This window comes from Mobula birostris, chromosome 15 (assembly GCF_030028105.1).
Source record: "Mobula birostris isolate sMobBir1 chromosome 15, sMobBir1.hap1, whole genome shotgun sequence".
Lineage (NCBI taxonomy): Eukaryota > Metazoa > Chordata > Chondrichthyes > Myliobatiformes > Myliobatidae > Mobula > Mobula birostris.
In genome coordinates, this window is record NC_092384.1 from 84089836 (window position 1) to 84103578 (window position 13743).

The window sequence follows — 13743 nt, forward strand, 5'->3', positions numbered from 1 at the left end:
TGCCTATATTTATTGTAAATCCCTCTCTTTTTCCGAACCAAGTTTCCTATATCCCTTGAAAACCATGGCTCTCTCAAACTTTTAACCTTTCCTTTCAACCTAACAGCAACATAAAGATTCTGTACTCTCAAAATTTCACCTTTAAATGACCTCCATTTCTCTACTACATTCTTCCCATAAAACAAATTGTCCCAATCCACTCCTTCTAAATCCTTTCACATCTCCTCAAAGTATATAAAGTAGAGATAATGTATGTACAGTGTAGTTTTACTGAACAAAATTGCCAAAAACGATTTGTAGAAAAACTGGGCACGTACATGGTTGTGCTTGTCACGCATGCGCACACAGGTGCCCGCGGAAGGCTTCATGGTCATGGTAGTCTTTCTCGGGGTAAACACAACGTATTTAACTGCTATTCTCGTCCATTGGCAACCCTACCCCACCCCCCCCACCACCACCCCTGGTCGGACGGTCCGCAAGAATATTGTCAATTTTAAACCGGTCCCCGTATTTCCCCTGCTTATGTAGAGTGTTCTGATGAAACCTTTCGTGCCGAAATGGTGTGAAGTGAAGAAGCAATTACCACTGATTTATATGGGAAAAATTTTTTAGCGTTCCCAGACCCAAAAAATAACCTACCAAATAACACATAAAACCGAAATAACACTAACATATAGTAAAAGCAGGAATGATATGATAAATACACAGCCTATATAAAGTAGAAATAATGTATGTACAGTATAGTCGGGAAGATGAAGGCAAAGCCGATTTGTGGGAGAAAAATCGGCACGTACGCGCATGCGCACACAGGTGCCCGCGCGAGGCTTCATGGTCATGGTAGTCTTTCCTTGGGTAAAGTGACCTGGGATTTGACTGCTACTTTTGTCCCTTATTTGGGAGTGAGAAAGTCGGCAACCCTAACTGTAAAAGACATGTTGAGGTGAGTTTAACCCTACTTGAACACCACCCCCCCACCACCCCTGGCGTCGGCTAGTCCGCAAGAATATTGTCAATATTAAACTGGTCTGCGGTGCAAAAAAGGTTGGGGACCCCTGCCTTACGAGAACAGGCTGAGTGAAAAGGTGCAGAGGAGATTTACAAGGACGTTGCCTGGACTGGGGAGCATGCCTTATGAGAATAGGCTGAGTGAACTCGACCTTTTCTCCTGAGAGGTGACCTGATAGAGGTGTACAAGATAATGAGAGGCATTGATCGTGTGGATAGTCAGAGGGTTTTTCCCAGGGCTGAAATGGCTCGCACGAGAGGGCAGTTTTAAGGTGCTTGGCAGTAGGTACAGAGGAGATGTCAGGGGTAAGTTTTATACACAGAGAGTGGTGAGTGTGTGGAATGGGCTGCTGGTGACGGTGGTGGAGGCAGAAATGATAGGGTCTTTTAAGAGACTCCTGGACAGGTACATGGAGGTCAGAAAAACAGAGGGCTATGGGTAACCTTAGCTAATTTCTAAGGTAAGGACATGTTCAGCACAACTTTGTGGGCCAAAGGGCCTGTATTGTGCTGTAGGTTTTCTATGTTTCTATGGTGTTTTATGATTAACCTTGCTGTAGGCACCTAAGTTAAACCAACGCTCGATATTATTACTACCACCTGAGAACCTCCAAGTCCCAATGGTGTTTCTGCTCTTTGATGACTCTTGCTGCAGATCCAAGATCAGTGAAGTTCACCTGCCCACTGCAGCAGCCCTGCTGACTTACTTGACCTCCACCCTTGCACTGGTCTCCCTCCAGCTCTTCCCCTTCTCATTGGTCTCTCCCGAGCACACACTCCCTGCTGGTCTCTCCCTACTTCTCCCTCTGCCTGTCCTTCCTGTACACTCAGCCGCAGCAATGGTCATACTGAGGCATGCGTCTGTAGGGACAATTGGTTCAATTGTGCAGTACCTCATTGTGCTGCAATTCATTGGCATCCGTGCACATATAGTGTGTTTAAAGACAATGCCTTTAATTGGAGCATTTAACCTGAACATTTCCCGACAACCAGAGCTGGACAGATCAGAGGCTACTGCCTGCCTGTGATATGTTCAATGTGCTGGACAGATCAGAGACTGCCTCCTGCTCGTGATTTGTTCAGTGTGCTGGATGGATCAGAGGCTGCCACCTGCCTGTCACCTCCACAACCAGTGCTGGACAGATCAGAGACTGCAGTCTGCCCGTAATCTGTTCGGTGTACTGGATGGATCAAGGGCTGCTGCCTGCTCATGTCACCCTTGCTACCCACAACGTGTCCCCTGTGCACCAGGTTCCAGTTCAGTTTACACTGAAACAGACCACAAGGGACAGTGGGGGTAGTTGCTGAGATTCCGACTTCCCCCATCCATTTGGCCCTGACCACTGTGTCAGTGGGGCCAGATACACTTCCATGGTGCAGAGCTGGGGATCTTCAGGCATTTCCCAAGTTTCTCACAGCCAGGGGGACTCCAGTTCTGTGGGAGAGAAGGAGATTCCGATTATCAACTGCACAACATGGAATTTCCTCATCCTGCTCCGGTGCATCCCGCAGGTCCCACTCTGGGCATCCCAGTGGCAGCCACAGAGTCATAGAATCAGACAGCAAAAAAAAAAGGCCCTTTGGCCCATCTAGTATGTTCTGAACTATTAATCTGCTTAGTTCCATTGACCTGCACCTGGGACCACAGCCCTTCATACCCTTCCCATCCAAATTTCTCTTAAATGTTGAAATCCAATCTGCATCTACTAGCTGTAGCTTGTTCCACACTCACACAACCCTGAGTAAAGAAGTTCCCTCTCATTTCCCCTTAAATATTTCACCTTTCACCCCTAAACCATGACCTCTAGTTCTAGTCTCACACAAACTCAGTGGAAAACAGCCTGATTGCATTTTTATCTATACTCCTCATAATTGTGTACATCCTTACAGCAAATCTCCCCTCATTCTCCTATGCTCTAGGGAGTGAAGTCCTAACCTCTTCAGCATTTCCCTATAACTCAGGTCCTCAAGTCCTGGCAACATCCACGTAAATTTTATCTGCACTCTTTCAATCTTATTTACATCTTTCCTGTCGGTAGGTGACCAAAACTGCACACAATACACCAAATTAGGCCTCACCAATGTCTTGCACAACTTCAACATAACATCCCAATGCCTCTACCCAATACCTTGATTTGCGAAGGCCAATGTGCCAAAAGTTTTCTTCACAACCCTGTTTATCTGTGATGCTACATTTAAGGAATTATGGACCTCTATTCCCAGATGCTTTTGTTCTACCACACTCTACAGTGCCCTAACGTTCACTGTGTAAGTCCTACCCTGGTTGGTCCTACCAAATTGCAACACCTCACACTTGTCTGCACTAAATTCCATCTGCCATTTTTCCAGCTGGTCCAGATCCCGCTGCAAGCCAAGATAGCCTTCCTCGCTGTCCACTACACCCTCAATCTTGGTGGCATCTACAAATTTGCTGAGCCAGTTAACCACATTGTCATCTTTATCAATGATCTGGATGATAAATAACAACAGACCCAGCACCCATCCCTGTGGCACTCTTACTAGTCACAGACGCAACTATTTACTCCCACTCTCTGGCTTCTCTCACAAAGCCAATATCTAATCCAATCTACTACCTCAACTTGAATGCCAACCTTCTTGACCAACCTCTCATGCGGGACCTTGTCAAAAACCTTGTTAAAATACATGTAGACAACATCCACTGCCTTGCCTTCATCACCTTTCTGAGTAACTTCTCCGAAAGACTGGAAGATTGGTTAGACATGACTTACCATGCATAAAGACATGTTGACTATCCCTAATCAGTCCCTGTCTCTCCAAACACTCATATCTCCAGTCCCTTAGAATACCTTCCAATAACATTCCTACTACTGATGTCAGGCTCACCGGCCTACAATTTTGTTGATTATTCTTAGAGCATTTATTAGACAACAGAACATTGGCTATCCTCTAATCTTCCGGCATCTCACCTGTGGCTATTTTAAATATCTCTGCCGGACCCCTGCAATTTCTGCACTGGCCTCCTACAGGGTATGAGGGAACACCCTGTCAGGCTTTGGGGATTTATCCACCTTAACTTGCCCTGACGATTCTCTTCCACCTTGCCTGCTAGAGCAGTCTTGTGCCTTCTTTTAGCCATCCTGATTTCCTTCTTAAGTGTTCTCTTGCATTTCTTATATTCCTCAAGCACTTCATTTGTTCCTACCTGCCTATACCTGATATGCACCTCCTTTTGTTTTCCTTAAGCAGGGCCTCAGTATCTCTTAAAACCAAGGTACCTAAGCCTATAATCCTCAACTTTTATTCTGATGGGAACATAAAAACTCTGTACTAAAATTTCACTTCTGAAGGCCTCCCACTTACCAAGTACACCTTTGCCAGAAAGCAGCCTGTCCCAATCCACACTTGCCAGATCATTTCTGATACCATCAAAACTAACCCTTCTCCAATTTAGAATCTTATCCCATGGACCAGACCTATCCTTTTCCATAATTACCTTTAAACTAATGGCAAAATGATCATTAGATGCAAAGTCTATGGAAAAGAGTCCTGCGGAAGGGTCTCGGCCTGAAACGTCAACTGTATTCTTTTCCACAAATGCTGCCTGGCCTGAGTTCCTCCAGAGTTTTGCGTGTGTTGCTTGGACTTCCAACATTTGCAGATTTTCTCTTGTTTGTGACTAGATACAAAGTGCTCCCCCACACAAACTTCTGTCACCTGCCCTGTCTCATTCTCTAATAGCAGATCAAGTATCATGCAATCTCTCATTGGGACTTCTACGTATTGATCATGGAAACTTTCCCGAACACACTTAACAAAATTTATTCCAGCTAGTCCTTTTACAGTATGGGAGAACCAGTCAAAATGTGGTAAGTTAAAATTCACCTTCTATAACAACCTTATGTTTCTTGCCACAGTCTACGATTTCTACAAATTTCTTCCTCTAAATCCCATGGACTGCTGGGAGGTTGATAATATAACCCAATTAATGTGATTTTACCTTTCTTATGTTTCAGTTCTACCCATAAAGCCTCAGTACACGAGTTCTCCAGTCTGTCCTGACTGAGCACTGCCAAGACATTTTCCCTGACTAGTACTGCCACACCTCCTCCTTTAATCTGTCCTGTTCTATTACATCTAAAACAACAGAACCCTGGAACATTCAGCTACCAGTTGCATCACTCCTGCAAACAAGTCTCACTAATGGCTACAACGTCTATGGTGCCAGGGGAAGAGATGGAAAATCGTGAGGTTGAGGTTATGGGGAAGTGGGTTTGTAGGTGGGATGGTGGGTGGTGGACTCCCTCTTTCCCTACCCATACGGAGGAGCCAAGTTTGAACAGTTACAGCATAGTGCGGGAAGACAAGCTCTCACCATGACAGCCCGGTCACAGATGTTCAGTTGTGGCTCGCCTGGCTCCAAGGATGCCTGGTGTTCCTGCACCACAAGAGAAATCCTCCTCGTCTCCTGCTCATACTCCTGGTGGGAAAAGCTGCAGGTGGGGGGGGGGGGGTGGGAGGAGAGAGGTGGAAAAATGTGAAGTAGTTACAGAGAAAGTACAGTACAGGCAGACAATAAAGTGAAGATGATGAGGTAGATTGTGAGGCTAAGTGTCCATTTTCTATCCTTTGGCCTTAATCGTCACGTACTTACAGAGCCTATAAAAAGTACTCACCCACCTTGGAAGTTTTCATGTTTTATTGTTTTACAACATTGAATCACAGTGGATTTAATTTGGCTTTGACATTGATCAACAGAAAAACCCTTTCTTGTCAAAGTGAAAGCAGATTTCTACAAAGTGACCTAAACTAATTACAAATATAAAACACAAAATAATTGATTGCATGAGTACTCACCCCCTTTAATATGACACAGCAAATCATCACTGGTGCAGCCAATTGGTTTTAGAAGCCACATAGTTAGTGAAATGGAGATCACCCGTGTGCGGTCGTGCTGTTTCAATTGATTGTAGTAAAAATACACCTGGATCTGGAAGGTCCAGCTGCTGGTGAGTCCGTATCCTGGTGAAAACTATAAGAGACCTATGGTAACTCTGGAGAAGAGCCAAGCTTCAGTGGCTGAGATGGGAGAGACTGTGCAGACAACAACTGTTGCCCAGGTGCTTCACCAGTCACAGCTTCATGGCAGAGTGGCAAGGAGAAAGCCACTGTTGAAAAAAACTCAGATGAAATCTCCGCTTGTTTGCCAGAAGGCATCTGGGAGACTGAAGCCCGCTGGAAGAAGGTTTTCTGGTCTGATGAAACCAAAATTGAACTTTTTGGCCACCAGACTAAACACTACATTTGGTGTAAGCCAAATACTGCACACCATGAAAAACACACCATTCCTACTGTGAAGCATGGTGGTGGCTGCATCATGCTGTGGGGATGCTTCACTACAGCAGGCCTTGTTAAGGTAGAGGGTAAAATGAATGCAGCAAAATACAGGGAAAACCTGGAGGACAATTTGCAAGAGAACTACGACTTTGGAGAAGATTTATTTTCCAGCAAGATAATGACCCCAAGCATAAAGCCAAAGCTACACAGGAATATCTTAAAAACAATAAATTAATGTCAAGACAAAGTCCAGACCTCAATCCAATTGAGAATTTGTGGCTGGACTTGAAGGTACTGTTCACTCACAATCCCAAATGGAATCTGACGGAGCTTGAGCAGCTTTGTAAAGAAGAATGGGGGAATAATTGCAGTGTCTAGATGTGCAAAGCTGATTGAGACCTATCCACACAGACTCAATTACTGCCAATGGTGCATCTACTAAATACTAACTTAAAGGGGGTGGATAATAATACAATCAATTATTTTGTGTTGAATAATTGTAATAAATTTAGACCAATTTGTAAAAATCTGCTTTCACTTTGACACAAAAGAACCTTTTCTGTTGATCAGTATCAAAAAAGCAGATTAAATCCACTGTGATTCAACGTTGTAAAATAATGAAACATGAAAACTTTTTTATAGGCACTAATTGCAATGTTTCAACAGTAAACACGGCTGTCTTCCTCGGGCACAGATGATGTCCCTCTAGGGACACCTCCCTGTATACCTTTTTCAGTGAGCACAGCATAGGCAGGGCTTACAGCTCCATCCTAATTGTCTGGATCTGAATTGTCGATCTTGACTGGTTAATTTGAATTGCCTTGTTGTGACTGAACATAGAACATAGAAATCTACAGCACATTACAGGCCCTTCGGCCCACAATGTTGTGCCAACCATGTAACCTACTCTAGAGACTGCCTAGAATTTCCCTACCGCACAGCCCTCTATTTTTTAAACCCCATGTATCTATCCATCTCAATCAATGTTACTGGCAGTGCACTCTACACACTCATCACTCCCTGTGTGAAAAACCTGCGTCAGACATCCCCCTTGTACCTGCTTCCAGGCACCTTAAAGCTATGCCTCCTCGTGTTAGCCATTTCAGCCCTGGGAAAAGCCTTTGGCTATCCACACAATCAATGCCTCTCATTATCTCATACACCTCTGTCAGGTCACCTCTCATCCTTCATCACTGCAAGGCGAAAAGGCCACATTCACTCAATTTATTCTCATAAGGCATGTTCTCCAACTCAGGCAACATTCTTGTAAATCTCCTCTGCACCCTCTCTCTATAGCACCCACATCCTTCCTGTAGTGAGGTGACCAGAAATGAACACAGTACTCCAAGTGGGGTCTGGCGAAGTCTTGTATAGCTGTAACGTTACCTCACGGCTCTTGAACTCAATGCCACAGTGGATGAATGCCACCACACCATATGCCTTCTTATCAACACTGTCAATCTGCGCAGCAGCTTAGAGTGTCCTATGGTCACGGACACCAAGATCACACTGATCTTCCACACTCCCAAGAGTCTTACCATTAATATTAATATTATGTTCTGTCTCCAAATTTGACCTGCTAAAAAGAACCACTTCACACCTATCTGGGTTGAACTCCATCTGCCACTTCTCAGTCCAGTTCTGTATTCTATCAATGTCCCGCTGTAACCTCTGACAGCCCTCCACACTATCCACAATACCCCCAACCTTTGTGTCATCAGCAAATTTACTAACACATCCCTCCACTTCCTCATCAGGTCATTTATAAAAATCACGAAAAGGAGGGGTCCCAGGACAGATCCCTGGTCACCGACCTCCATGCAGAATATGATCTGTCTACAACCAGCCTTTGCCTTCTGTGGTCAAGCCAGTTCTGGATCCATAAAGCAAGGTCTCTTTGGAACCCATGCCTCATTACTTTCTGAATGAGCCTCGCATGGGGAACCTTATCAAATGTCTTACTGAATTCCATGTACACTACATCCACTTCTCTACCTTCATCAATGTGTTTTGTTACATCCTCAAAGAATTCAATCAAGCTTGTAAGGCACGAACTGCCCTTGACAAAACCATGCTGACTATCCCTAATCAGATTATGTCTCTCCAAATGTGCATAAATCCTGCCTCCCAGGACGTTTTCCAACAACCTGCCCACCACTAAAGTAAGACTTATTGATAGGTCCCAGACTGGAGCTATCTCTACACTCTTAGAAAGACATTTAGGTCCCCCACATACTCCATCTCTAGTGATCCCCTAATCTTCCTCTTGTAAGCATTCTCTTCCTTGCCAAGGACGTTGGCCTCACCAAACCTTGGCCTGCTGGAGCATGATAGGTAATGTTCAGTACTCTCACTTCATTCTGCTCTCAAGCTTTTTAAGGCACTTATCCTGGTCTTCATTGGCTTTCCAATCTCACCAATGTACGCTTTCTGGCATGGTGACTGAGGTATGGAGCACACAACTCCCTTACAGTTCTTTAGCTCTTCTAGATGCCACTTTGCTTAGCCCTTTTCTAGTTGTGACCTCACTTTTTGCTATTAACTGGACAGCACACTTTTGGCAAATCCGTCAGCTTTTCAGTTAAGCTGGCACTGTCTGGCGCAATAACATTCTACCTGGAGGTTGTCTTTGTTCTGGTGTTGTGTCGCACTCCATTCCTTTCTAATTATGTGCATGGGGTACCCATTGTTCTTGAATGCTTCTCTCCTCTTCATGCATTCTTTCTCGTTTGCAGCTCTAGTTGTGCACAAGGTACTTGCACTTCGTGCCATACCTCGAACAATGCCAAGCATTTTCTTTGGATGATTTTGACTAGAAATTCAGGTACTAGCCTGTGTGAGTCATCCTGTAAACACTCATCTCCAGCTTGTCTACCATCCATTTTACCATAACATCTAAAAATGGCAAAGTACCTCACTTCTATTGCCATGGTAAACTGGTTGTTTCAATCTAAGTATGTGACTGTTAAGGCCAAATGACAGTATGGATAGATTTGATAACCAATCACAAAGCTTCCGTAGTCACTGTATAGCCAACCTTATCAGAATAAGGAACCATTCAACAGTGTTACAACAGCAGGATAGAAGCTGACCTTGAGCCTGGTGGGCAGTATCTTCTGCCCGATGGAGAAGAGGAACGGTGGTAGAAAGCGTGTGTGTGAGGTAGAAAGCGTGTGAGCATGAGGGTATGTGTGGGGGACGTGTGTGGGGGAGTGGTGGGTGGTGGAGAGGACGTGAAGGTATGTGCAGGGGGTGGGCAAGTTGGTGTGTACTGGAGGACGTGTGTGGTGGAGAGGCATTTGGAGAGAGTGGTGTGTGGTGGAGAAGATGTGTGGGAGAGGGAGCTGTGTGCAGGGAGGGGAAAGCCGTGTATGGCGATGAGGCATGCGGGGAAGGGAGGCAGAGTGTGTGTGTGTGGGCAAGGTGTGCAGGTGAGAGAGATGTGTACTGGAGAGAATGTGTACAAGGAGAAGCAGTGCATGTGGCGGGGTGCTGTAGAGAGTCACCTCTCACTGGGACACACTCCCAGTACAGAGGGACAGAGACGATAATACAGAGGAACAGAATTAGGCCATTTGGCCCATCGAGTCTGCTCAGTCATTCCATCATGGCTGATTTACTCACGGCTCTCAACTCCATTCTTCTGTCTTCTCCCCATGACCTTTGATGCTCTGATTAATCAAGAACCTATTATTCCCAATGACTTGGCCTTCACAGCCGTCTGTGGCCATGAATTACACAGATTCACCACCCTCTGGCTCAAGAAATTCCTCCTCATCTTTGTTCTTTATGGATGCCCGTCTATTCTGAGGTCGTGCCCTCTGATCTTAGACTCCCCCCGTACAGGAATATCCTCTTCACATCCACTCTATCAAGGCCTTCCAATATTTAATAGGTATCAGTGAGATCCCCCTTATTCTCCGAAACACCAGTCAGTACAGTCCCAGAGCCATCAAACACTCCTCATACATTAACTCTTTCATTGCTGGGATTATTCTTGTGAACCACCTCTGAACCCTCTCAATGCCAGCACATCTCTTCTCAGATATGGGGTCCATAACCGTTCACAATACATGCTTTATGAAACCTTAGCATTACATCGTATCCCCTCAGAATGAATGCCAACATTGCATTTACTTCCTTTACCACCAACTTAACCTTTAGGAAATGCTGTATGAGGACTCTCAGAGGAAGACAGCAGCCAACGACAGCCCATCACGGTGAGAGTGTGATGGGTTATCCCAGACACCAGCAGCCTGGCCATTTCCCAGGTGCAGGTCAGACTTCCCCTCCCTCACCTGATGGGAAACCTCTCCCCCGGATCCTGACCAAGGTGGAAGAGCAGTGGCTGATTGGAGTGGTCCTGCTGATCATGGGTGGTAATACCTGTCACGCTCTGTCCTGGGCAGAAATTAGTTCCCTGAAAAAACAACGGATCAGATGTTAAACATCTCAGGGGAATAAAGGTAGATAAATCACCCCACGCTGATGAGATGTATCTCATACTGTCAGGACAGCAAGGAGACTCTGAGACGTTCCAACATTCACCGCTCATAGCTGAGGTCCCCGATGACTATAGGACTGCAGATGTGGAATCTTTATTTGAGAAGGGCAGCAGGAATAAGCAAAGGTGAGCAAAGTACTGTCAATCATGTTTAAGGCGAGTTGGAAACTGGAGCTGAACCTGTCCCATCGGGAGCGAGTCGGACACTGGAGCTGAATCTGTTCCATCTGGAGTGAGTCGGACACTGGAGCTGAATCTGTCCCGTTGGGAGCGAGTCGGAAACTGGAACTGAACCTGTCCCATCGAGAGTGAGTTGGAAACTGGAACGGAACCTGTCCCATCGGGAGTGAGTCGGACACTGGAGCTGAACCTGTCATATTGAGAGCGAGTCGGAAACTGGAACTGAACCTGTCCCATCGGGAGCGAGTCGGACACTGGAGCTGAACCTGTCATATTGAGAGCGAGTCGGAAACTGGAACTGAACCTGTCCCATCGGGAGTGAGTCGGACACTGGAGCTGAACCTGTCATATTGAGAGTGAGTCGGAAACTGGAACTGAACCTGTCCCATCGGGAGCGAGTCGGACACTGGAACTGAACCTGTCCCATCGGGAGTGAGTCGGAAACTGGAACGGAACCCGTCCCATTGGGAGCGAGTCGGAAACTGGAACTGAACCTGTCATATTGAGAGCGAGTCGGAAACTGGAACTGAACCTGTCCCATCGGGAGCGAGTCGGACACTGGAACTGAACCTGTCATATTGAGAGTGAGTCGGAAACTGGAACTGAACCTGTCCCATCGGGAGCGAGTCGGAAACTGGAACTGAACCTGTCCCATCGGGAGCGAGTCGGACACTGGAACTGAAGGCAAATTATGGCTGGACCTGTCTTGGCGATCAGAGGTAGAAGACGATGGTAGTGGGGTCTTCACTGTCTGGAAGTCTGTAATCTATGGTGTTACATAGGGATTAGTTATTGTCATGTATTAATAACTCAGATGAGAATGTCAGTGTCTGATGAATATGTTTGAGGATGACATAAAAATTGTTGGAATCACAGATACTGAATGAAGGAGGTTCACAAATTCAAGTAAATCTGCAGATGGTGGAAATCTAAAACAAAACACACAACATGCTGGAGGAGCTCAGCAGTCAGGCAACATCTATGGAATGGGTTAAACAGTTGACATTTCAGGCTGAGACCCTTCATCAGGACTGAGGAAGATTGTCTATGGATACAGATCAGCTGGGAAGCTGGGTGGATTGGTGGCACATGGAATCTAATCCATGTGGGAAGGTATTTAAGTGAGGGAAGGGGAATCATAATGCTATCAGACGAACGCAGCATGCATCAGTAACGGATAAACTCAGGAAATGCACAATAGGAATGTGGAGGTTGTTTAGGGAACACAGCAGGGGGATCTCAATAGGTCTGGATGACAGAATTGATGGCTTTGTGGCCAAGTTTACAGATGATACAAAGATAGGTGGTGGGGCATGGAAAATGCAAAAGGACAGATTGAGAGAATGGGCAAAGAAGTGGCAGATGGAATATAGTATCAGGAAGTGTAAGGTCATGCACTTTGGTGGGTAAAATAAAGTGTAGACTCTTTCTAAACAGGGAGAAAAGTTAAAAATCTGAGGTGCAAAGGGACTTGTGCAGGATTCCCTAAAGGTTAACTGCAGGTTGAGTCAGTGGTGAGGAAGGCAAATACAATGCTGGCATTCATTTCGAAAGGACTAGAATATAAAAGCATGTAATGCTGAGGCTTTATAAGGCACTGGTCAGACAATACTTGCAGCCATTTTGTGCTCCTTATCTAAGAAAGGATGTATTAATGTGGAAAGGGTTTAGAGGAGGTTCATGAGAATGATTCAGGGAATGAAAGAGTTAACATATGAGGAGTGTTTCATAGCTCTGGGCCTGCACTCACTGAAATTCAGAAGAATTTGGGAGATCTTATCAAAACCTATTGGATGTTGAAAGGCTTTGACAGAATGGATGTGGAGAGGATGTTTCCTTTAGCGGGGGAGTCTAGGACCAGGGGGCACAGTCTCAGAATAGAGGGATGTCCATTTATAAAGGAGATGAGGAGGAATTTCTTTAGCCAGAGGGTGGTAAATCTGTGGAACTCATGGCCATGGATGACTGTAGAGACTAAGTCAGTGGGTATATTTAAAGTGGAAGTTGACAGGTTCTTGATTAGTCAGATTATCAAAGGTTATGGGGAAAAGGCCGTAGGATGGGGTTGAGAGGGATAATAAATCAGCCATGATGGAATGGTGGAGCAGACTTGATGGGCTGAATGGCCTAATTCTGCTGTTATGTCTTATGGTGTTATGGTTTGTCCCGTTGAGGCAGGGAAAGGATGGTAGGGCGAACAAACCATGGTTGAAAGAGATGTGGAATATCTAGTTGAGGAAGAAAGAAGCTGATTAAAATTTGGGAAGCAAGAATCAGATAAGGCTCCAGAGTGTTGCAGATAGCCACCGCCCTGTCTGCAGTCAGACTATCCTCAGCCTCAGGTCCCTGTGTGGACGCTGACTCCCGACCCACAGCAGATACTGACTTACCAGCTTCAGCTCTTTCCAAAAATTGGTCCAGGTCCAGTAATGTGCCTTGTACATTCCAAGCCGCACAGCCATTAACTGGTTACCACGATAGTAAAACACTGGCCTGGAGAGTGAGATAAACGTTTGAAGTTCAAGGTAAATGTATTATCAAGGTACACACACAAAATGCTGCTGGAACGCAGCAGGCCAGGCAGCATCTATAGGAAGAAGTACAGTCGACGTTTCAGGCCAAGACTCTTTGTCAGGACAGTCCCGATGAAGGGTCTCCGCCCAAAACATCGACTGTACTTCTTCCTAGAGATGCTGCCTGGCCTGCTGTGTTCACCAGCATTTTGTGTGTGTGCTTGA

The 13743-nt window shown here is 45.6% G+C and overlaps 1 protein-coding gene across 2 annotated transcripts in view; it reads right to left on the reverse strand.

Moving 5' to 3' along the window:
* Window positions 1-1938: 1938 nt before the first annotated feature.
* The window catches only part of galns (galactosamine (N-acetyl)-6-sulfatase), a 206332-nt gene continuing 194527 nt past the window's right edge, over window positions 1939-13743 (reverse strand). For both annotated transcript variants that reach the window (XM_072280053.1, XM_072280051.1), the window contains exons 11-14: window positions 13396-13498; window positions 10620-10741; window positions 5360-5477; window positions 1939-2440 (exon numbers count right to left, since the gene is read on the reverse strand). In XM_072280053.1, the coding sequence (XP_072136154.1) occupies window positions 2354-2440; window positions 5360-5477; window positions 10620-10741; window positions 13396-13498 (430 nt within the window). In that variant the 3' untranslated portion in view covers window positions 1939-2353. The remainder of the gene's footprint in view (window positions 2441-5359; window positions 5478-10619; window positions 10742-13395; window positions 13499-13743) is intronic.